At 47.9% G+C, this 25,628-nt stretch overlaps 1 protein-coding gene across 1 annotated transcript; it reads left to right on the top strand.

The window, feature by feature from the left end:
• Positions 1-397: 397 nt before the first annotated feature.
• ncapg2 (non-SMC condensin II complex, subunit G2) lies at positions 398-25,614 on the top strand. Its single transcript, XM_079754521.1, has 26 exons — positions 398-470; positions 1,759-1,847; positions 5,506-5,748; positions 6,175-6,289; positions 6,767-6,924; positions 7,580-7,714; positions 8,312-8,406; positions 8,742-8,898; positions 9,788-9,880; positions 10,060-10,185; positions 10,938-11,117; positions 12,696-12,848; positions 13,285-13,507; positions 14,331-14,488; positions 15,299-15,469; positions 15,970-16,040; positions 17,364-17,517; positions 18,078-18,251; positions 19,027-19,146; positions 20,402-20,560; positions 21,628-21,727; positions 23,243-23,592; positions 24,205-24,308; positions 24,427-24,527; positions 24,606-24,699; positions 25,229-25,614. The coding sequence occupies exons 2-26, from the start codon at positions 1,770-1,772 to the stop codon at positions 25,278-25,280; spliced, it is 3,564 nt and encodes a 1,187-aa protein (XP_079610647.1). The 5' UTR covers positions 398-470; positions 1,759-1,769; the 3' UTR covers positions 25,281-25,614.
• The last annotated feature ends 14 nt before the right edge of the window (positions 25,615-25,628 follow it).

The raw sequence follows: 25,628 nt of genomic DNA, 5'->3' as shown, positions 1-25,628 counted from the left end.
CCCCAAGGCTTTTAAAGAATTAAATCTCTCTCTTGTGGTGTCGTCTGATTTATTTAGTATTGGACCGCTGTTCCCCGTTTTGAATATCTGCCAATCTGCTAATAAGATTTGTAGTGTTTAATGGGGGTAGGATGGCTCTTACACCCACTGCTCCGGAATGTCATGCGTCTCATGATAAATCATTTAAATCAAATAGTTAAATATTGACGAAATAGATAATTGGACATGCATAAAATGATAAGGAGTTTAATCCCTTGATTGTTTAATTTAATCAACCATGCATTTCTCACACGCATATGCCGCCACCTAGTGGTCGTAATGGTGCACAACACCAACGCGTCAGAGAACAACGTCGTTGCGTCATGACGCACAGAGGAAAACAAATTTGCGCGGGTTCTCGTGTTTGCATGGACATTAATGAAGGTTGTGTGCGGTGTGCCTCCGAATCACTCATCATAAAGACCTCTAAAGTAAGTATTCATCATCTCAATACGGGATTTTGGTATCCTATATACATGTTTATGCTTTGAGGCTCATTTGGCGGGTTAATATGTATGTTTATGTGTGGATATATAATATCAAAGGGGAATGACGGCCGTGTTTATGGTGACAGTGGAGAGTCCCATTCATGAAATATAACTTAAAATATACACTATACTCTGTATACTCACTGTACTCAGCGGTTAACCTTTCAAAGCAATGTGAAGTGAACACTTCAGGATCCATAACTTAAAGTTTCTCCAACCCTAACGCTACCAAAAGTTGTTTTGGTTTTGGAAGTGACGTTAACGTCCGGTAGAGGTTGTGTACACGTCTCATACCCAGGCAGTCGGAGAGCTCCACAACCGCTTGGTTTAAGTACAGTCCGATGAGGCTGGTATCTCCATCATTAGGGCTCATTAAGTACAGTCAGGTGAGGCTGGTATCTCCATCATTAGGGCTCATTAACTACAGTCAGGTGAGGCTGGTATCTCCATCATTAGGGCTCATTAAGTACAGTCGGATGAGGCTGGTATCTCCATCATAGGGGGTCATTAAGTACAGTCCGGTGAGGCTGGTATCTCCATCATTAGGTTTCATTAAGTACAGTCAGTTGAGGCTGGTATCTCCATCATAGGGGATCACTAAGTACAGTCCGAGGAGGCTGGTATCTCCATCATTAGGGCTCATTCAGTACAGTCAGGTGAGGCTGGTATCTCTATCATTAGGGCTCATTCAGTACAGTCCGGTGAGGCTGGTATCTCCATCATAGGGGATCATTAAGTACAGTCAGGTGAGGCTGGTATCTCAATCATCATGGCTCATTAAGTACAGTCAGGTGAGGCTGGTATCTCCTTCATTTGGAGAGATCCTAGTGTGTATTGTGTCTAGTCTAGCGATGGTAAACCAGATGAGCTCAGTGAGCTTATCATTTAACTAATATTAGAGTATAACATATAATGTAACATATCATTTAAAATATGTATACTATTATTTGTGGGAGCATGTGTGGTGATGGTTTGTTGAGCCACACTGATTACTTTAGAATCAGTGTAGAATATAACATTTAATATAGCTGATAACATAATATAACTAATATTAGAATATAACGTATGATATATCGTATATTAGAATGTATCATAACTTATATAAAATAATATACCTAATATATGATACAACTAATATTATAACATATATAACATATAATATCTAATATTATAGACATAACTAATATCATAACATAAGAGGTGTTGGTCATGTATCGACCTCTGACCCCAGGTGGTGCCATCATGTCAAAGAGGCAGGGGTTCCTGGACTCCGTCAGCACAGAGAAGGTGGAGGACTTCCTCCGCTTCATCCACCTCCATGTAATGTACCTCACTATATTAACATAGAGATTGTTCTATCTGTATCAACATGTAGATACGTTCTGTCTGTATTAACATGTAGAGATGATTCTCAGTGTTAACGTGTAGAGATGGTTCTGTCTGTATTAACATGTAGAGATGGTTCTGTCTGTGTTAACATGTAGAGACGTTCTGTCTGTATTAACATGTAGAGACGTTCTGTCTGTATTACCATGTAGAGACGTTCTGTCTGTATTACCATGTAGACGTTCTGTCTGTATTAACATGTAGAGACGTTCTCTCTGTATTACCATGTAGAGACGTTCTGTCTGTGTTAACTAGGGATGGGCATTTGAAGAAATTTCCTTGATCGAGCATCGCTAGAGTTATCGATCAATTATCGATTAATCATTAACTTTTTTCTATTGAAATTCCCGTTGGTAGAAAATATAAAATGCAGCATGTTTTTATCAATGAAATCTTTATTCCAACAATAATGTATGGGCCAACATTAATACAATATAGTTAACTTGAAGACCTACAACTGTTTAACAGTTTTGAAATAATAAATACAGGCATTATAGGTTATAGGCCTATGCGGCGCTCGTAAAGTCCGAACAATGCGCCTACAGTCGCTCTTAAAGTTTTGGATACGATTCAACAAGACTAAATCTGTACCCTATTCCAATTACAATAAGTAGCCAACTTATCGGACAACAATAATCAAACAAAGGCAGTAGGCTAAACGTGGGCATTAAACTGTATAACTGTTTTGAAAAAAAGGGGGGGAAAAGGCCGACATATAATGCCTATAGGCTGCAGCCGGCGCGCGGAAAAGGCTCGCAACAAAAAGATGAGCCACCCATTTACCAACAATTGCATGAACTAGTCTATCTAAAAGCAATACCTTATTGAACATATACAAGGCTGAACTTGTTGCTAAAATATCACAGTTTTGGCAAAATGTAACGACTCCAAGAGGCACCAAGCCGAAAGAATAGCGGAGCGAGAGACAACACATTTAGAAAAAAAAGAGCGACTCACATACGGTGGTGACTGTCCCTACTGTCTCATAGCATACAGTAACTCCAGCCTACATATTTTTGTTTAGGAATATAAGCATGTTAACATGCTCGGGGGTCAGACGCGAACGCAGCCTTGTAACTGTCAGTCCAGCAGCAGAAAACACCCGCTCTGACGGGACCGAAGTTGCGGGGATGCAGAGGTATTGTCGCGCTAACTTTGACAGCCTGGGGAACCGTCTTCAATTCACTTTCCACCAGTCGGCAGGGTGGTATTTCTCCCACATAGTGATATTCAATTAAATGCTTCAAGACTCACAGTATGCAACACAACGTCCTTTTGATCGATAACAATATAAATTGATCGACGCATTTCTTAACGATCAATTATCGAGCATCGATTAATTATGCCCATCCCTAGTGTTAACATGTAGAGACGTTCTGTCTGTATTACCATGTAGAGACGTTTTGTCTGTGTTAACATGTAGAGATGATTCTCAGTGTTGACATGTAGAGATGGTTCTGTTCTGTCTGTGTTAACATTTAGAGACGTTCTGTCTGTATTAACATGTAGAGATTGTTCTGTCTGTGTTAACATGTAGAGACGTTCTGTCTGTATACCATGTAGACGTTCTGTCTGTATTACCATGTAGACGTTCTGTCTGTATTACCATGTAGAGACGTTCTGTCTGTGTTAACATGTAGAGACGTTCTGTCTGTATTACCATGTAGAGACGTTCTATCTGTATTAACATGTAGAGACGTTCTGTCTGTATTAACATGTAGAGACGTTCTGTCTGTATTACCATGTAGAGACGTTCTGTCTGTGTTAACATGTAGAGACGTTCTGTCTGTATTACCATGTAGAGACGTTTTGTCTGTGTTAACATGTAGAGATGATTCTCAGTTTTGACATGTACAGATGGTTCTGTTCTGTCTGTGTTAACATGTAGAGACGTTCTGTCTGTATTAACATGTAGAGATGGTTCTGTCTGTGTTAACATGTAGAGACGTTCTGTCTGTATACCATGTAGAGACGTTCTGTCTGTATTAACATGTAGAGACGTTCTGTCTGTATTACCATGTAGAGACGTTCTGTCTGTATTAACATGTAGAGACGTTCTGTCTGTGTTAACATGTAGAGACGTTCTGTCTGTATTACCATGTAGAGACGTTCTGTCTGTATTACCATGTAGACGTTCTGTCTGTATTAACATGTAGAGATGATTCTCAGTTTTGACATGTACAGATGGTTCTGTTCTGTCTGTGTTAACATGTAGAGACGTTCTGTCTGTATTACCATGTAGACGTTCTGTCTGTATTACCATGTAGAGACGTTCTGTCTGTGTTAACATGTAGAGACGTTCTGTCTGTATTACCATGTAGAGACGTTCTATCTGTATTAACATGTAGAGACGTTCTGTCTGTATTAACATGTAGAGACGTTCTGTCTGTATTACCATGTAGAGACGTTCTGTCTGTGTTAACATGTAGAGACGTTCTGTCTGTATTACCATGTAGAGACGTTTTGTCTGTGTTAACATGTAGAGATGATTCTCAGTTTTGACATGTACAGATGGTTCTGTTCTGTCTGTGTTAACATGTAGAGACGTTCTGTCTGTATTAACATGTAGAGATGGTTCTGTCTGTGTTAACATGTAGAGACGTTCTGTCTGTATACCATGTAGAGACGTTCTGTCTGTATTAACATGTAGAGACGTTCTGTCTGTATTACCATGTAGAGACGTTCTGTCTGTATTAACATGTAGAGACGTTCTGTCTGTGTTAACATGTAGAGACGTTCTGTCTGTATTACCATGTAGAGACGTTCTGTCTGTATTACCATGTAGACGTTCTGTCTGTATTAACATGTAGAGATGATTCTCAGTGTTAACATGTAGAGATGGTTCTGTTCTGTCTGTGTTAACATGTAGAGACGTTCTGTCTGTATTAACATGTAGAGATGGTTCTGTCTGTGTTAACATGTAGAGACGTTCTGTCTGTATTACCATGTAGACGTTCTGTCTGTATTACCATGTAGATGTTCTGTCTGTATTACCATGTAGAGACGTTCTGTCTGTATTAACATGTAGAGACGTTCTGTCTGTATTAACATGTAGAGACGTTCTGTCTGTGTTAACATGTAGAGACGTTCTGTCTGTATTACCATGTAGACGTTCTGTCTGTATTACCATGTATACGTTCTGTCTGTATTACCATGTAGAAATGGTTCTGTCTGTGGTCATCTGGCCATGGTTCTTACCCAAAGGTTCTGTCTCTGTGGTTCTCTCTGTGGTTCTGTCTCTGGTTCTCTCTGTGGTTCTGACCCCATGGTTCTCTTTCCATGGTTCTCTCTGTGGTTCTGACCCCATGGTTCTCTCTGTGGTTCTGACCCCATGGTTCTCTCTCCATGGTTCTCTCTGTGGTTCTGACCCCATGGTTCTCTCTGTGGTTCTGACCCCATGGTTCTCTCTCCATGGTTCTCTCTGTGGTTCTGACCCCATGGTTCTCTCTGTGGTTCTGACCCCATGGTTCTCTCTTTGGTTCTGACCCCATGGTTCTCTCTCCATGGTTCTCTCTGTGGTTCTGACCCCATGGTTCTCTCTGTGGTTCTGACCCTGTGGTTCTCTCTCCATGGTTCTCTCTCCGTGGAGCAGAAGGACAAGACAGAGCCCTTCGATGTGGAGGAGGTTCTGCAGGAGCTCCCCCGGGACCAGAGGGAGGTTCTGTGGGGCCGGCTGCTGGCCCTGCTGCAGGGGGTCCTTCTGAACCGGCCCCCGGGGGAGTGGGGGCAGGGGCCTGGAGCGGAGCCTGGGCCTGGAGCGGAGCCTGGGCCTGGAGCGGAGCCTGGAGCGGAGCCTGGAGCAGAGGCCATGGAGGTGGAGGGGCCGGTGGACCCGGTGAGTTCCCCAGGCTGGGTAACGGGGGTGGACTCGGGGGGTACCCCAAGTTGGGTAACACTGGATATGAATAGTATACCTCTATAAACGTTTGTGACAGAACTACTTTATTGTTCCTCGTTATTCTCGTTATTCTCCAACTTTCTCGGAAATGTTATCAACGTCAAATAGTGGAACTGGTTTGGATGGTTTCTATAGATACGACAGTACTGCTGTGTTGGGTAGCATCCAGGATTATTTCATGGGATGAATTGTTTTCCAAACATCATACCAGGTTTCTCCATCATTACTTTTTTGGGCTCTTAGTATCATAAGAATTCTCTGAAAACTAAATTGACCGATCTACACTTATATTACTCATGTTATGTTACTTATATGTAGGCATTGATATACAGCATGCTGTACCCTATGTTTGTATTGATACAGAAGCAGACTATCGCCGTGGTGGAGGGTGTGGCGCTGGTTGCTACGGTGACGCTTAACGTCCTCCAAGATGGCGAACCCTACGACTCCCTGCTGGAGTGTTCCAGACAGCTTCACGGTGAGGAACCATGGGGACGCTACGCTTGACAGCCCATAGTATCTCACAACCTCATGACCTGTCTGTGTGTTGACTTCCTGTCTCTGTGTTGACTTCCTGTCTCTGTGTTGACTTCCTGTCTGTGTGTTGACTTCTTGTGTTTGCGTTGACTTCCTGTGTGTGACCCCTGACTTCCTGGCGGTCCTTCCTGTGTGTGTTTGTTGACTTCCGGTCTGTGTGTTGACTTCCCGTCTGTGCGGTGACTTCCCGTCTGTGCGTTGACTTCCTGTCTGCGTGTTGACTTCCTGTCTGCGTGTTGACTTCCTGTTTGTGCGTTGACTTCCTGTCTGTGTGTTGACTTCCTGTCTGTGCGTTGACTTCCCGTCTACCCCTGCCCTCCAGACCCCCTGGGGGTCCTTCCGGTCTGTGTGTTGACTTCCTGTCTGTGTGTTGACTTCCTGTCTGTGCGGTGACTTCCTGTCTGCCCCTGCCCTCCAGACCTCCTGGGGGTCCTCCCTGCCTCCGCCGCCCCCCTGCAGCAGCAGGTACGGCACCTCTGTGAGCTGTGGTGGAAGAAGGGGCTTCTGGGAAAGGAGCCGTTGGGACGCACCGCCTTCCTGATGGCACTACAGAGGAGCCTCTCTCTGAAGAAACCAGTCAGTACAAAGAGTCCTATAAACCAGGCAGTACAAACCAGACATACAAACCAGGCAGTACAAACAGGCACTACAAACCAGACATATAAACCAGGCAGTACAAACAGACATACAAACCAGGCAGTACAAACAGGCACTACAAACCAGACATATAAACCAGGCAGTACAAAAACAGACATACAAACCAGGCAGTACAAACCAGGCACTACAAATCAGTCATATAAACCAGGCCGTACAGAGTCCTATAAACCAGACATATAAACCAGGCACTACAAACCAGGCAGTACAAACCACACATATAAACCAGGCACTACAAACCAGGCAGTACAAACCAGACATATAAACCAGGCAGTACAAACCAGACATATAAACCAGTCCGTACAAACCAGTCATATAAACCAGTCCGTACAAACCATTCATATAAACCTGCCCGTGCAAACCAGTCAGTACAAACAGACATATAAACCAGGCACTACAAACCAGAGATATAAACCAGTCCGTACAAACCATTCATATAAACCTGCCCGTGCAAACCAGTCAGTACAAACAGACATATAAACCAGGCACTACAAACCAGAGATATAAACCAGTCGGTACAAACCAGAGATATAAGCCAGTCGGTACAAAGCGTTGTATGTGCTCCTGGTGTGTGCAGGCGGCAGAGATCCAGAGGCTGTGGAACCTCCATGCGGTGCTCCTGGGTCTGGACTTCACCTCGGAGGACAACCAGCAGATGGTGCAGCAGCTGTTGGAGTGCTTCCTCAGGATGAACTTCGTCCGCAGCGAAGACGTGAGGACCCAAGTCTTCCTCACAGGAGGGTCCCGGCCTCTGTTGGGGTTCCTAGGAGCTGAGCCTCGAAGCTCAACCTAGCTGCCCGAGCACTAACAACAATCGCTAGGTTAACCCACGTGTACAACATACAATGAGTGCGTGCATTAAGTGCCAGGACATCCAACATACAACAAGTGCATAAGAAGATGGGGTGTGGGGGGTAAGGGGGGGAGGCGATGCAGAGTCTATGTGAACTCTGAACAGGTAGGTCTTGAACCTTCAGCCTTGGGGTGCCTATCCCAACCAAGCTCGGAGCATAGGAGCATCCTGTGTGTGGGCCGATATCAGATCGCCATTCCTGGCATCCAGCACGTTGCTGAAGGCGCATCAAGTGTTGACCTCTTCAGCCCACTGTCAGATTGGGAGACAGTTTTGCAGTCTAACTAATGATGACGTAGATGACCTGCCGCATGATAGACCTAAGCACATGTGTTCATCTGATATTAACACACTCAACCCCGGCACATTCAAACACAATGAATGATCTCTTCAGGATGGACGTCAAGCAGGTCACGTGAGTTCCATGGGGGCTGATGATGTCACTTCCTCTCGCAGGGGAAGCGTTTCCTGGTTCTCCTGTTCAGCTGGAACGTGGACTTCATCTGGATGATCCACGGGACCGTCAAGAACCAGCTGGAGTTCTACAACAAGTAGGAACCACTTCAGGCTCTCAGAAGCACGGAAGTCCAGATAGTTTTGATCCAGAAGTGTTCATGTCACTTTATTGTTACCATCCTACCAGAGAAATGTTTTGCTCTGCGATTAAAATGAATAAATAATAGATTCAAATGATGACTAGAAAAAATACGGTCAGGAACAGTGTTGCCAGATAGGGCCAGATTTCCCGCTCAATCTGGCAACCCAAAAGGGTTGCCAGATTCGGCGGGAAGTCTGGCCCTATCTGGCAACACTGTCATATTCAGGAAGTCAATCTGGCAACACCGGTCGGGAGACGACTCATCTCCTCCATAATTCTTCCCTCCAGGGTGATGACCAATCACATCGCAGAGATCTACTTCCGGGCGTGGAAGAAGGCCACCGGCGACTTCCTGGAGAAGATGGAGAGCGTGTGCGTACAGGACCTGATGAAGAACGCCATCTTGCTGCACAGGACCTCCCCCGTGCACAGAAACGTCCGCCAAGTGGGTCGGGGGGGGGGGGGTCTCGTGGGTAGAACCGCAGTCTGGGCTCAATCCCAAAGTCTCTGTCCTGTCTGACCCCTACCTGCTCCTTAATGACCCGTCTCTGTCCTGTCTGACCCCTACCTGCTCCTTAATGACCCGTCTCTGTACTGTCTAACCCCTACCTGCTCCTTAATGACCCATCTCTGTACTGTCTAACCCCTACCTGCTCCTTAATGACCCGTCTCTGTACTGTCTAACCCCTACCTGCTCCTTAATGACCCGTCTCTGTACTGTCTAACCCCTACCTGCTCCTTAATGACCTGTCTCTGTACTGTCTAACCCCTACCTGCTCCTTAATGACCCGTCTCTGTACTGTCTAACCCCTACCTGCTCCTCAATGACCTGTCTCTGTACTGTCTAACCCCTACCAGCTCCTTAATGACCCGTCTCTGTACTGTCTAACCCCTACCTGCTCCTCAATGACCTGTCTCTGTACTGTCTAACCCCTACCAGCTCCTTAATGACCCGTCTCTGTACTGTCTAACCCCTAACTGTGCCTTAATGACCCGTCTCTGTACTGTCTAACCCCTACCTGCTCCTTAATGACCCGTCACTGGACTGTCTAACCCCTACCTGTGCCTTAATGACCCGTCTCTGTACTGTCTAGCCCCTACCTGTCTCTGTACTGTCTAACCCCTACCCTTCTCTGTACTGTCTAATCCCTACCTGCTCCTTAACGACCTGTCTCTGTACTGTCTAACCCCTACCCTTCTCTGTACTGTCTAACCCCTACCCTTCTCTGTACTGTCTAATCCCTACCTGCTCCTTAACGACCTGTCTCTGTACTGTCTAACCCCTACCTGCTCCTTAATGACCCATCTCTGTACTGTCTAACCCCTACCTGCAGATCATGAGTTACTTCCACAAGAGGAAGGGCTGCCAGCGCGTCGACCGCATGCTGTTTGAACTCTACAAACCCATCCTCTGGAGGGCTCTCTCTGTACGGACACACACACACGCACACAGAAGGAAACACGCACACACCTACACAGACGGAAACACGCACACACGGAAACACACTCACAGAAACACAGGACTTGTGTATGTGCTAATGTGTCACTAAGTGTGTGTTGTGGTCACATGGCGCGGCGCTAAGCGTGTGTCGTGTCATGTGACCAGGCTTCTAACCATGAGGTGCGGGCGAACGCCGCGCTGCTGTTCACCGAGGCCTTCGCCCTCCACGACCCGGCCCAAAGCAGCCAGGCGATCGACGCCGCCATCCAGAAACAGCTGGACACGCTCATGGTAAGGCCGTTACCATGGTAACTGTCCCCACACCTCCCAACGGCCGGACACAGCTGTTACCATGCCCGTACCTCACGGCGTCCAGACACAGCCGTTACCATGGTCACCGTACCTACACCGCAGCGTCCAGACACAGCCGTTACCATGGTTACTGTACCTAGACCTCACAGCATCGACACAGCCGTTACCATGGTTACTGTCCCCACACCTCCCAGCCTCCAGACACAGCCGTTACCATGGTTACTGTACCCACAACTCCCAGCGTCCAGACACAGCCGTTACTAAGGTTACGGTCCCTACACCTCACAGCCGCCAGACACAGCCGTTACCATGGGTACTACTCCTCGCATCATCCAGACATAGCTGTTACTAGGTTACGGTCCCTATACCTCATATCGTCCAGACACAGCCGTTACCATGGTAACCACACCTCATATCGTCCAGACACAGCCGTTACCATGGTATCTACATATCAAAGCATCCAGACACAGCAGTTACCATGGTTACTGTCCCCAAGGGCCCTCTTAAGTTGCGCCCTCTAGAAACACGCCTCACAACAGTTACAACCCCTAACCCCCATTAATTAATTCATATTTGTATCAGGCTATCATTTTTGTCCTCATCACCAGGATACAGAACCACGGGGAATATTAAACACTTCTGGTCTCAGGTCAGATTAAGAGCTGCAGGCATGGTCTGAGGGACCGCAAAGTCTCAATCACCCCCCCCCCCCCCCTCCCTCACACACACAGGGCCTGCTGGACGACCCCCACCCCCTAGTGCGCTCCACCGCCACCCTGGGGGTCTGCCACATCCTGGCCTCCTGCTGGGAGCTGCTGCCCCCCTCCGTCATCACAGACTTCCTGAAGAAGCTGGTGCTGGAGCTGGCGGCCGACTGCAGCTCTGCGGACGTCCGCTGCTCCGTGTTCAAGGTACAGGACCTGACTGTACACAACATCTCTCCTCGGATGGTGTTATATCTCTCCTGGGATGGTGTAACATCTCTCCTGGCATGGTGTTATATCACTCCTGGGTGGTGTAACATCTCTCCTGGGATGTATGTAATATTACTCCTCTGATGGTCTAATATCACTCCTGTGATGGTGTAATATCACTCCTGGGATGGTGTAATATCACTCCTGGGATGGTGTAATATCACTCCTGTGATGGTGTAATATCACTCCTGTGATGTATGTAATATCACTCGGGTGATGTGTGTAATATCACTCGGGTGATGTGTGTAATATCACTCGGGTGATGTGTGTAATATCACTCGGGTGATGTGTGTAATATCACTCGGGTGATGTGTGTAATATCACTCGTGTGATGTATGTAATATCACCAATGTGACTAATGTGGTGATCTAGGGTGAAGTCTGACCCGTACAATGTATAGTTTCAAGATTCGAGCTTCCGATAATCGTTACGTTTCCAAAGGTATAATCAAGTAGTTTGTTTAAAGGAGACATATTATACCACCAGGTGTGAGTGTGATGCGCCATATGACATCACTAGTGGGCGTGTCCTCCTAGATGTGTGCTGGATGGATCAGTCTACCAGCCTACCCAGTGGACTGAAGTAAACGTTGCTCATCTGTCCGGCAAAGATCTAGGTGGACACGCCCACTAGTGATGTCATATGGGGCAGTTTTTTTCGAAATGGCTTTTAAGGCTAATCACACTTACACCTGATGGTATAATATGTCTCCTTTAACACATTTCATGTGCTGACTGGCTATTGGAAGCCTGGAAGCATGTGCCCTCCAGGTTATTAAATAAAATGGATTATAACTGCTCTCAAACAGCTAACTAATGAGATCAGCTATGAAAGCATTAGGGATATGTTTCTCGAAGGGACAACCACTCCAGAAACATCATCTCAGCTGAGAGCAAAAAGGCAGAAACTGCTAAGTTTTCATATATATTAGATCCCCAATGTCGAGTTTACCTGTAGGAATCCTAGTTCAAGGTGCCCACTATACCCCTGATCCCTTTCCTGCACCTTAATGACCCGTCTCTGTCCTGTTTAACCCCTACCTGCTCCTTAATGACCCGTCTCCGTCCTGTCTAACCCCTACCTGCTCCTTAATGACCCGTCTCCGTCCTGTCTAACCCCTACCTGCTCCTTAATGACCCGTCTCTGTACTGTCCAACCCCTACCTGCTCCTTAATGACCCGTCTCCGTCCTGTCTAACCCCTACCTGCTCCTTAATGACCTGTCTCTGTACTGTCTAACCCCTACCTGCTCCTTAATGACCCGTCTCCGTCCTGTCTAACCCCTACCTGCTCCTTAATGACCCGTCTCCGTCCTGTCTAACCCCTACCTGCTCCTTAATGACCTCTCTCTGTACTGTCCAACCCCTACCTGCTCCTTAATGACCCGTCTCCGTCCTGTCTAACCCCTACCTGCTCCTTAATGACCCGTCTCTGAATTCACCAAGTCTCCTTCGATTAAAAATGAATGCTAGACAACTGAATGGTAACACTAAGTGTGCTGTGTTGCCTACTGCAGTGTCTGAGCTTGGTGCTGGACAACCCCCTCAGCCACCCTCTGCTGGAGAAGCTCCTCCCAGCCTTGAAGAACAGCCTCCATGACACCTCGGAGAAGGTCCGCTCGAGCTTCCTCGACATGCTGCTCAAGGTCAAGGCTGTCCGCGCGGCCAAGGTACGATGAAGCTAACGCCGCGAAGGTACCATGATGCTAACGCCGCGAAGGTACCATGATGCTAACGCCGCGAAGGTACCATGATGCTAACGCCGCCATGGTACCATGATGCTAACACCGCTAAGGTACCCTGATGCTAACACCGGTAGTCTGTTTTGGTCCCTATGTCTAGACTGGTTTGGTCTCTCTGTGTCTGGTCTGACCTGGACTGGGTTGGTCCCTCTGTGTCTGGTCTGACCTGGACTGGGTTGGTCTCTCAGTGTCTGGTCTGACCTGGACTGGGTTGGTCTCTCTGTGTCTGGTCTGACCTGGACTGGGTTGGTCTCTCTATGTCTGGTCTGACCTGGACTGGGTTGGTCTCTCTGTGTCTGGTCTGACCTGGACTGGGTTAGTCTCTCTATGTCTGGTCTGACCTGGACTGGTTTGGTTTCTCCAGTTCTGGTCCGTGTGCAACATGGACCACCTGCTGGCCCGCCTGGCGCTGGACTCCCAGCCGGTCTCCAAGCGCATCGTGAACCTGCTCTTCAAGTCCTTCTTCCCGGTCAACGGGTCTGAGACGGAGGTGTGCTGCCGCTGCATCACCCTGATCCAGATGAACCCCTGCGCCGCCCGCAAGTTCTACCAGTTCGCCTACCTGTACACGGCGCCCACGAATTTAGGTACTGCAACGTCTGGTCCTACTGATATAGGTACTGCCACCCCCGGACTAGAGCGTCTGGTCCTACTGATATAGGTACTGCGGCCCCCGACTACAGCGTCTGGTCCTACTGATATAGGTACTGCAGCCCCCGACTAGAGCGTCTGGTCCTACTGATATAGGTACTGCAGCCCCCGACTAGAGCGTCTGGTCCTACTGCGGCCCCCGACTAGAGCGTCTGGTCCTACTGATATAGGTACTGCAGCCCCCGACTAGAGCGTCTGGTCCTACTGCGGCCCCCGACTAGAGCGTCTGGTCCTACTGATATAGGTACTGCAGCCCCCGACTAGAGCGTCTGGACCTGATATAGGTACTGAAGCCCCCGACTAGAGCGTCCGGTCCTACTGATATAGGTACTCCCACCCCCGACTAGAGCGTCTGGTCCTACTGATATAGGTACTGCGGCCCCCGACTAGAGCGTCTGGTCCTACTGATATAGGTACTGCGGCCCCCGACTAGAGCGTCCTGTCCATAAACTCTTCTCTGGACTGTCTTAGACATCTTTAACTATTACCTACAACTATTTTACAGAGGTTTTAAAAGAATGATTTCAGACTGATTTTAGGTGGATTTCCAGGCTGATTTCAGACAGATTTTACAACTAATTTCCAGACTGATTTCCAGACTGATTTCAGTTGGATTCCAGACTGATTTGTAGACGGTTTTCAGTTTGATTTCCAGACTGATTTTATAACTGATTTCCAGACTGATTTCAGTTGGATTTCCAGACTGATTTTTTTTTTTTTACGACTGAATCCCAGACTGACTGTTATCTCTGGCTCCAGTGAAGCTGATGCATTCGATCCGTCGTGTCCTGAACACCGGCCTCCCGAGCCAGGCGGACGTCACCCAGGGAGAGCTCACCCAGGGAGAGCTCACCCAGGGAGAGCTCACCCAGGGAGAGCTCAGCCATCTCAGCGACAGCAACAAGGAGAACGACAGGGTAAGGGACACATCAGTGTTGGTACAGAGGGTAGGATGTGCTCCTTACTGATGACTGCTGTAGTTCGTTCTGTTTTGATAATCATCTCTTAACCCCTCTACTAGAAGCAGCTAGTTTTCTATCAGTTACTACTGCTATGATGTAAGGGCAGTGTTTCCCATCTGTTGGCCACTAGCTAACTACTGCTCACCTAGTTGGCTGTGATTGGCGTCAGTGGGACATGGATGTGATGGGCGTTGGTGGATTAAGACAACGTGTGGGGAAGAAGACGCTCATAAATACAAGGTGGTGTCAGATAATAGTTCATATTGGAAGCTGGGTAACTGGAACTGCATTAGTGAGTATGGTGTTAGTAACTGGTTGGTAACGACTTTAGTTCATAATCTGTGATGTGATCAGATGGATAACATGCCGTCTGCTAGATGGTATCTAGTTCATGAAGACCTACTAACTAGTTACTAATGAGATGTGTTTTCAGATGGAGAAATGTCAGCTAGTTGGGATCTAGTTATTAACTAGTTAATACTTCATTCGTAACTTGTTTTCAGATGGGCAACATGCTGTCTGCCAGTTGGTTGCTACACTAACTAGTTCCTTACTAGCCATGTTCCTTCTATCAGGTGGAGAACTTGCTGTCTGCTAGCTGGTTCCTACACTAACTAGTTCCCACCCTGCAGTGCTCCTCTCAGGTGCCGACCCTGCTGTCTGATAGTTCCTAACTAGTTAGTAGCTAGCGGTGTTTCTCCTCTCAGGTGGAGAACATGCTGGCTGGTGGTTGGTTACCAGTCACTAACTAGCGATGTCTCTCAGGTGCAGACCCTGCTGTCGGCCCAGGACCCTGGCCTGGTGGCCAGTCTGCTGGAGATGCTGGTGATTCTCTGGAGGAGCGTGCAGAAGGCGCTGGACCACAACAAGGAGGCCCAGAACTACACCGTGGCCAAGTTCGGCGCTGTCATGTCCAAGTACTTCAACACCTTCGAGGTGAGGCCTGGGGCGCACTGCCGCCCCCCGGTGGTGATGCAGGGCATCACAACAACACAGACTGCAATGACGCCATATAATACCAGTTTTAGAAATGAAAAGACATTCCCGTTTTATTTGGATACAAAAAATTGAATGGTTACAGAGATTGTATTTTCATACAGAATATGAGTAAATAAGTACTGTAAAGTTAAGGTAGGTTGCACATTATTAAAAACAGCCACACAAACCCTGCAAAGGCCCTCACTAGTCCAGCTGAGGGCAGTATAACACCAGACAGAGCAGGTGTGACGCAGAGATGGAGATAACACAACGTCAGGACATGACTACCTTAAGGAGGTCAGCATGACCAGATAGCTGGCGTTCACAAGGACATCTCTAACAGTGACAACGTTTCCATTAGTTGTATTTTTTTTTTATCTTGAAAATGTCTCAACACGCACCTTCTGTGTGTGTGTGTGTGTCCGTGTCCGTGTCCGTGTCCGTGTCCGTCCGTGTAGGGTGAGCGCTCTACGGTTTCTCTAGTGTTCCTGGCCTCGATGATGCCTCCTTCTGCTGTTCCAACCTTCAGGTGACACCTCCTCTGTCCTCCTCTTTTCTCTTCTGCTCTCTTCGCCTCTCTCCTTCCCTCTCCTGCTCTTCTCTTCTCCTCATCTCATTCTCTTTCCTCTATCAGGCATCGACTCCTCCTCTCTCTCCTCTTATCTCAAGAGGAGGCGTCACTAGGCCTGTCGTGATAAGCAATAAATCAATTAATTGCGCGATAAATTAAAATGAGCGATAATTTTTTGCCGGCCGCAATAATTTCCATGCGCACTCTTTTTTTTTTTTAAATCATTGCTTTATTGGCCTAATCTGAGAAGAAATCTATGCAATAAACAGAAATATTATAGGCCTTTATTACACAGGTCTTCTCAATGCCGTGGAACGCTCCGTTCACCTGCATGGGTAGTAGTCCGGTAACTTGTCAACCCCAGCGTCTTCGGTTGCTAAGCAACGCCAACGTCTTTGGCAGACTGTGCTGATCAACACTACGAATGCTACTAACGAATAAATTGTAAAAAGACACACCATGTGAAGTTATTTTTTCGTTTTGGCTAGTAGCCGTGTAATAAGCGGGATAATTTATAGAACGTCGCCGGTCATTATCGAAAGTAAGGCCCTTCAGGGCGAAGCAAGACACACCCGCTGCGCGCCGGTGTCCTGTTCGCCGTGTCGGGGCTTATTTTCCCGATAATGGCCGCGTTCTATACATTATATATATATATTAAGCAGAGTAGGCCTAAGTAACAAATGTCGGGTTGAAATCGGGCTCGGGCTCATAATTACAGGGCACAACGAGTAAACCCCCTCGAGCATTTTTTGTTAGTCCATTTTATTTTTTGGGGTTTTGTTAATTTATTCTGGATATTTTAAATGTCTTCCTGACGTCCAGTTCCAGTGTTCTTTAAAAATAAAAGTTTATTGATCTTCGAAAGGGTGTACTTGCATTATTATGCCATTATCATTATATTAGTTGAAAAACTGCAATATTATCGCTTATCGCAATAATTTCTGAGGCAATTAATCACCCAGAAAAATGTGTTATCGTGACAGGCCTAGGCGTCACTCCCTTACCAACCCTAAGCTCATACTTCATCTCCGCCATCATCCTCTCTTCTCTCCATCTCCCTGTTCTTCTCCTCTGTCTCCCTCTTCTTATCTCCTCCAGTCCCATCAACCTCCTATCATCCTACATCTGATGTCTTCAGGAAGGTCATCTCTTCCTCCTCTATCTTCCTCTTCCTCCTCCACCGTCCTCCTCTCTCCTCCGTCTCTCTTTCCTCTCCCAAGTGGCTCTGACTCCTGCTCTGTGTGTGTGTGTGTGTGTGTGTGTGTGTGTGTTGTTCACCAGCTGCGGGGTGCTGTCCAAGCTGCGGCGGATGGATACGGGTGCGAGCCAGTTGCATTTCGGCCAGCTGATAGACTGTCTGTGTGGCTGGGGCCAGGCAGCCGACGTCCTGGACCTCATCAGCCAGTGGCTGACAGAGGCCCTGCCCAGACCAGCGGTAAGAAGGGTCCACTGGAAGGGTCTGCAGCTCAACGCAGCCCTGCTGGGTCAAACCAGTGAAGAGCAGGTGCTTTACCTAGGTACTCTGAACTCTGACCTCTGTCACATCGCTGTTACATCAGCTGTAACATTACCTCAGTTAAAGAGCGGAAGGGTAGCGTTTGAGTCAAGGGGTCTGACTCCCAGCCCAAAGGTTGTGGGTTCCATCCCCCGATTCAGAGGGTCTGACTCCCAGCCCAAAGGTTGTGGGTTCCATCCCCTGATTCAGAGGGTCTGACTCCCAGCCCAAAGGTTGTGGGTTCCATCCCCTGATTCAGAGGGTCTGATTCCCAGCCTAAAGGTTGTAGGTTCCGTCCCCTGATTCAGAGGGTCTGACTCCCAGCACAAAGGTTGTGGGTTCCATCCCCTGATTCAGATTCCATCCCAAGAGGAACCACGGTCTGCCAGAATTCCCTCTTAAGTTTCTATGTATAAAAGCGTCTGCTCACTGACTCCATGGTGCACCAGCTGCCACCAGCCACCAGGGGGGGCTGTGACCAGTGTCTCTCTGTGGTTCAGGCCAAGGCGAAGCCGGGGCGGAAGGTGAGGACCCAGGAGACGGTGGAGGCCAAGCCGGACCTGGGCCTCTCCTACCTGGAGTACCTGTTCAGCCGCTCCTCCACCCGGGAACAAGTCCTGCCTCTGGCCCAGGCCTCCCTCAGGCCCCTCCACAAGATCCTGGGGGCCTGGAGCGTACGGACACACTCTATTATGCATCTTTATTATCACTCTGAGCTAATACTTTCCCTTAGGGACCGTGACTCGTGTGTTACTACCTTAGGGACTCATCTTTTACTCTAACCTTAACAGCAGTTACACTTAAGATCTTAGGATCACTTCATCATTTATTACCAAACCCTTTGTTTGTGTTTTACTCCGTGTGTGTTGGACTCGGTGTCTGTCTGTCCTCCAGGCGGTGCTGTTCTCAGTGTGTGTGTGTGTGTGTGTGTGTGTGTGAGTGAGAGACTCTTGTCTGTCTGTCCTCCAGTCGGTGCTGTTCTCAATGTGTGTGTGTGTGTCCTTCAGGCGGTGCTGTTCTCAGTGTGTGTGTGTGTGTGTGTGTGTGTCTGTTCTCCAGGCGGTGCTGTTCTCAGTGTGTGTGTGTGTCCTTCAGGCAGTGCTGTTCTCAGTGTGTGTGTGTGTGTGTCCTTCAGGTGGTTCTGTTCTCAGTGTGTGTGTGTGTCCTCGGGGCGGTGCTGTTCTCAGTGTGTGTGTGTGTCCTCCAGGCGGTGCTGTTCTCAGTGTGTGTGTGTGTGTGTGTCCTCCAGGCGGTGCTGTTCTCAGTGTGTGTGTGTGTGTGTGTCCTCCAGGCGGTGCTGTTCTCAGTGTGTGTGTGTGTGTGTGTGTGTCCTCCAGGCGGTGCTGTTCTCAGTGTGTGTGTGTGTCCTCCAGGCGGTGCTGTTCTCAGTGTGTGTGTGTGTGTCCTCCAGGCGGTGCTGTTCTCAGTGTGTGTGTGTGTGTCCTCCAGGCGGTGCTGTTCTCCTCTCTGAGCGGTGGAGAGGTGGACCGGGTCGACCCCCTGGTCCAGACCGCCCTGAGGGCCTTCACCCTGCAGGCCCGGCTCTCAGCGCACCTCCACCACGCCTCGGTGAGCCTACCCCACCTCCACCTCCACCACTACACTACACCACCTCCACCACAACACTACCCCACCTCCACCTCCACCACTACACTACACCACCTCCACCACAACACTACACCACCTCCACAACTACACCACCTCCACCACAACACTACACCACCTCCACAACTACACCACCTCCACAACTACACCACCTCCACCACACCACTACACCACCTCCACAACTACACCACCTCCACCACAACACTACACCACCTCCACCACTAAACCACCTCCACCACCACACTACACCACCTCCACAACTACAATACACCACCTCCACCTCCACCACTACACTACACCACCTCCACCACTACACTACACCACCTCCACAACTACACTACACCACCTCCACCACTACACTACCCCACCTCCTTCTCCACCACTACACTACACCACCTCCACCACAACACTACACCACCCCCACAACTACACCACCTCCACCACAACACTACACCACCTCCACAACTACACCACCTCCACCACAACACTACACCACCTCCACCACAACACTACACCACCTCCACAACTACACCACCTCCTCCACAACACTACACCACCTCCACCACTACACCACCTCCACCACCACACTACACCACCTCCACAACTACAATACACCACCTCCACCACTACACTACACCACCTCCACCACTACACTACACCACCTCCACAACTACACTACACCACCTCCACCACTACACTACACCACCTCCACCACTACACTACACCACCTCCACCACAACACTACCCCACCTCCACCACGCCTCCACCGCACCTCCAGGGTCTCCTCTCCTGATGGTCCCCCGTGTGGCTTCGTGAAGCCGCTCTCGGAGCACGTAGCTCTTAGCACGTAGCTCTTAGCACGTAGCTCTTAGCACCTAGCCGCTAGCTGCACGTCTCCCTGGGGCGTCGAGTGTTGCTGGGGATGAGTCACTGTGTGAAGAACACGGAGCCAGCATTCTGATTTCACTTCATTCTCCTGAGACAGGGCTCTCTCTCTCTCGCTCTCGCTCTCGCTCTCTCTCTTTCCCCTCTCGCCCTCACTCTCTACCTCTCGCTCTCTCTCGCTCGCTCTCTCCCTGTTTCTCTCAATTCACAGGGCTTTATTGGCATAGAAAAGTCACATTTACATACTCGTTAAATACCACTTGTACTTCCTCTCCATCTCTTCCCTACCTCCCCTTCTCCCTCCCCATCTAAACCCCGTCACTTGTTGTTCCAGGCCCCAGAGAGTCGTGACTTCCTGAGCTCCCTGGAGCTCAGCATGGCCTGGCTGGAGGAGAGGGTGCTGCCCTACCTGTCCACCCCCAGCCCAGGCTCCGTCCCAGGGGAGGGCGAGGCGGCCACAGGGACCCTGGAGCTGGCCAAAGACGTCGTGGAGGTGAGCCTGCCACCAGACCCACATGATCACTCATGTCTGTGTGTTTCATATGGTAAGGGCTTAGTCATTAGTTAATGCCGTCTATTGGGGTTTGCAGACGTGTGCAGTATGGCTGGATAATGTCTGCAGAGATCATAATGTTCTCATACGGAGGCAGTCTACCAGAACAGCGGCCATTTCACCCACTAGAAGCTGATGGATGGCAAGCCATTTCTAACCAGTCGCGCACAATTAACAGCCCTTAGATCTTACCCACAGTACCTTCACATGATTAGTCCGCAGTGGCTGACATGTTATTGGAGCCTATTGTGGAGGCCTGAGTGTAGCGCAGAACATGGCTCTGAGTGCCCTGCTGTCCTTTGTCGACGGCGGATCTACAAAACACCCACAACGCAACGCCAGCCCCCTCCTCCAGGACTAGTGTCGGCCCCGTGATGTTTCTCTGTTTCTGCCGGCAGCCATTCTTCACAGTCTACGCTTTCTGGGCCCCGTTGAATAGCCGTCCATTTTAATAAGTAGTGATACTGCAGGGTAAGACTGGACACAGGGCCTTGGATTCAAGGACACTGCATGGAGATGAGTTCGCTTATTCAGGGAGATGCATATCGGTATTGATTCTGTCCTGTGAAACACTCTCCTCAGGAGGCCACAGACATGGACCAGCATAGCTTGGTTTTAGATTCCTAGTTTATCACCAGGTTGGTTTATAACCTAGTTTATCAAGTTTTTTGAAGTTAGGATGTACTTTATTGATCGATTTGATATTATTTTTTAATTCTTGGTTTCACCTCTGGTTTCATACCGGGTTTATGTACCTGTTTTAACCTCTGGTTTCACACCTAGTTTATATTCCTGGTTTCAAACCTGGTTATATACCTTTTTTGACACCTGGTCTATAAACCTGGTTTATTTACCGGGTTTCACACATGGTTCATATATCTGGTTTTATATACCAGGTTTCACAATGGTTTTGAATTGTTGACTGATTCCACCTTGCTGTCTCCTAGATGAACGGTTGAATCATGGCTGCTGCTTTATTCATATTTCTTTGTTTGTTTCCTGCTCAGGGTTTCGTGACGGTGTGTCGGGACGTGTTGTTGGTGGGTTTGGGGGACGAGGAGTTCAACGGTCAAATCCTGCACTTGTGCTCTGTCATCCTGGTCTCAGGTGAGGCTGACCTGGACCGGGTCACAACCCAAAACCCATGACCAGGTCAAAGGTCAACGTACATGGATGCTCTTCTCACCTGCGTAACTTCATCAGTTCACAAGACGTGCAGACCTGTATTTTCTGGATTTATGTTTATCGTTTAACTGAGAGTCTGGTTGACCTTTTTTAAGCTAGGTGTGTATTTTATTTAAAATGGATTAATGATTCGTGGCCAAAAGCAAATACCACGACTTCACTGGAACAAAGACTTTAGGCACAGATGTTGAAAGATAGATATAGATAGATAGATATATAGATAGATATATAGATAGATAGATATATAGATAGATATATATATATATAGATAGATAGATAGATATATAGAGATAGATAGATAGATAGAGATGTATGTATGTATGTATGTATGTATGTATGTATGTATGTATGTATGTATGTATGTATGTATGTATGTATGTATGTATGTATGTATGTATGTATGTATGTATGTATGTATGTATGTATGTATGTATGTATGTATGTATGTATGTATGTATGTATGTATGTATGTATGTATGTATGTATGTATGTATGTATGTATGTATGTATGTATGTATGTATGTATGTATGTATGTATGTATGTATGTATGTATGTATGTATGTATGTATGTATGTATGTATGTATGTATGTATGTATGTATGTATGTATGTATGTATGTATGTATGTATGTATGTATGTATGTATGTATGTATGTATGTATGTATGTATGTATGTATGTATGTATGTATGTATGTATGTATGTATGTATGTATGTATGTATGTATGTATGTATGTATGTATGTATGTATGTATGTATGTATGTATGTATGTATGTATGTATGTATGTATGTATGTATGTATGTATGTATGTATGTATGTATGTATGTATGTATGTATGTATGTATGTATGTATGTATGTATGTATGTATGTATGTATGTATGTATGTATGTATGTATGTATGTATGTATGTATGTATGTATGTATGTATGTATGTAAATCTTTTATTATATAAAAAAATTATAACACCCAGAAATCTGATCACATGCCAAAACAGTTTGGGAACCAATAGATAGTCTCCGCTGGGTTCAGAGACTGAGAGAGTGGGGGCGGCATGTGGCTCAGGAGGTAGAACGGATTGGCTGGTAACCGGAAGGTTGCTCGTTCAATCCCCAGCACCTCCTAGCTGAGGGTCGAGGTGTCCCTGAGCAAGACGCCTCACCCTGAATGCTCCTGATGAGCTGGCTGTCGCCTTGCATGGCTGACCCTGCCTTCGGTGTGTGAATGTGGCCACGAATGGGTTAATGTTGGGCCATATTTAAAAGCGCTTTGAGTTGCTACTGGTTAGAAAACTGTATAAACGCAGTCCATTCGCTGGGCCAGTGGGACAAGATGAACTCTCTGACAGAGTCCCCTGCGAGAGAAGCCCAATGCTTCGCTCCCATCCGGTCACAAGTCCAGGTACCATTTACTGACCGCGGGGGTCTCCGTGTTCCAGAGAGGGGCTACCTGTGCATCCCGCTGATGCTCTCCGTCCTGAAGGAGGTGACGGAGGCCGGCGTTCCCCGGGAGGAGCAGACCCCTCAGGAGAGGGAAGAGGGGGACCCCAGCGTCCTGCTCCTGGGCCTTGTGTCCAACACCTTCCAGAACGTGGTGGAGCGGCTGGTCTGGGTGCTGAGGAAGAGGCCGGAGGAGGGGCTGGCGCTGTGTGGGGCCGCCAGCCCCCCCCTGGGGGACTTCCTCCAGGTGGTCCAGGCCTGGGGGGCGGCGCCCTCCAGCCCTCTGCAGGGGGTCTTCTCCACGCTGTTCGCCGGGGTCATCGTGGAGATCAGGCACCGGCTGCAGAAGGTTTCTAGAAAGATCATTAATGTGCTTTAATATGAGCTGCTAGGACACGCCCACTTACCACTGAGTGTGTTGTACTGGTTATATACCTGGTTTGTACCTGGTTATATACTTGGGCTCACACCTGGTTATATACCTGGTTTTGTACCTGGTGTCACACCTGGTGACACACCTGGTTATATAACTGGTTTATTACCTGGTGTCACACCTGGTAATGTAACTGGTGTCCCACCTGGTGTCTACCTGGTTCTGTAACTGGTGTCACACCTGGTTCTGTAACTGGTGTCACATCTGGTTCTGTAACTGGTGTCCCACCTGGTGTCTACCTGGTTCTGTAACTGGTGTCTACCTGGTTCTGTAACTGGTGTCCCACCTGGTGTCTACCTGGTTCTGTAACTGGTGTCTACCTGGTTCTGTAACTGGTGTCCCACCTGGTGTCTACCTGGTTCTGTAACTGGTGTCCCACCTGGTGTCTACCTGGTTCTGTAACTGGTGTCCCACCTGGTGTCACACCTGGTTCTGTAACTGGTGTCCCACCTGGTTCTGTAACTGGTGTCCCACCTGGTTCTGTAACTGGCGTCCCACCTGGTGTCTACCTGGTTGCGTTGTGTCCAGGCGTCCACGCAGGAGGAGCTGGTGGTGCCTAAGGTGGTAGAGGACCTCCCTCCTCTCTCCAGCACCCTGCTGTCAGTCATCCTCAAGAGCCCTGCAGTCACCAGGTCTCACACGCACGCACGCACGCACGCACGCACGCACGCACGCACGCACGCACGCGCGCGCGCTCATAGGCTTCTGTGTACTAGGTGCATCGACATGTTCATAACTGTGTGTTTGCAGGGCCTTCCTGGCGGAGGTCAGCACCTTGGTGGACTCGGAGGACATCGACAGTGTGACGGGGCTGGCCGCCTCGCTGCACGTCCTCAACGTGGTCAGCCACGGTGAGTCCCCCCATTCCCCCCCCCCCCCCCCCCCCCCATGTCTGTGTGTCTGCTGAGTAACGCTGTGTGTCTGTCCAGCCGGTCAGGTGAGGTCCGCTGTGAAGAGTGCCGCCGTGTGCGTCCAGAGACGGCTGCAGAAGATCCCCGCCGGGCGCGGTGGAGACGCACAGAGGTTCGCACGCTTTGATCAGGTTTCACTCCCAATATGGTTTAATGTCGCCTAACTCTATAACCTGGTTTAACTCTTTTAGGTGCTTTAACAGTTTCACGTGGGCTTGTTTAACTCTTTAATCCGGTTTAGCTGTTTCACGTGATCTGGTTTTACTCCTTAAACCGGTTTAGGTGTTTCACGTTACCTGGTTTCACTTTTAAATCTGGTTCAACTATTTCACATGACTTGGTTTAACTCTTTAATCTGGTTCAACTATTTCATGTGACCTGGTTTAACTCTTTAATCTGGTTTAGCTGTTTCAAGTGACCTGGTTTAATACTTTAATCCAGTTCAACTGTTTCACATGACCTTGGTTAACTCTATACTTTGGTTTAACTCTTTAAAGTGGTTTAATTGAATAAGGTAGAACACATTATCTGTTTTAACTCTTTACATTTAATCCACTTTAATCTGTTTTAAAAAGTGAAGTCCGGTCAGAGATTTCAATCTGGTTTACCAGTCTATAACGTCATCGCTGTTCTCTCCACAGGTTAATCTACGAGTCGTCGGTCAAGACATTAAATAATGTTCTCGATTTCTGATTCATTTTGTTGGTTTTCTACTGTGTGAATGTTTTTATGCTTTAACCTTATAATGAGTACCTCTATGCTTAAAACAACAGTCTCTATTGAGTAAATGCATGGATATTCATCTGATTTTTCATTGGACAGTCTGTAAAAATGGGGGGGGGGTTGTATTGTGTGGCAGAATTAGTAAAGTTACTGAAATAGCCATTCCGTCTATACATGACTCTTTAACAATTAAATATGTGTATTTTCTACGTGGTATATAAACTATGTAGTTTCAATACAACCAATATACATTTGTATGCCTGTGCTTGCTAATTCAGGAGAAATGTGTGTGTTGACACTATAAATAAAGCGGTCCAT

The sequence above is a fragment of the Pollachius pollachius genome (assembly GCF_949987615.1).
Source record: "Pollachius pollachius genome assembly, chromosome: 17".
NCBI lineage: Eukaryota > Metazoa > Chordata > Actinopteri > Gadiformes > Gadidae > Pollachius > Pollachius pollachius.
This window is presented reverse-complemented; position numbering and strand designations above follow the sequence as displayed.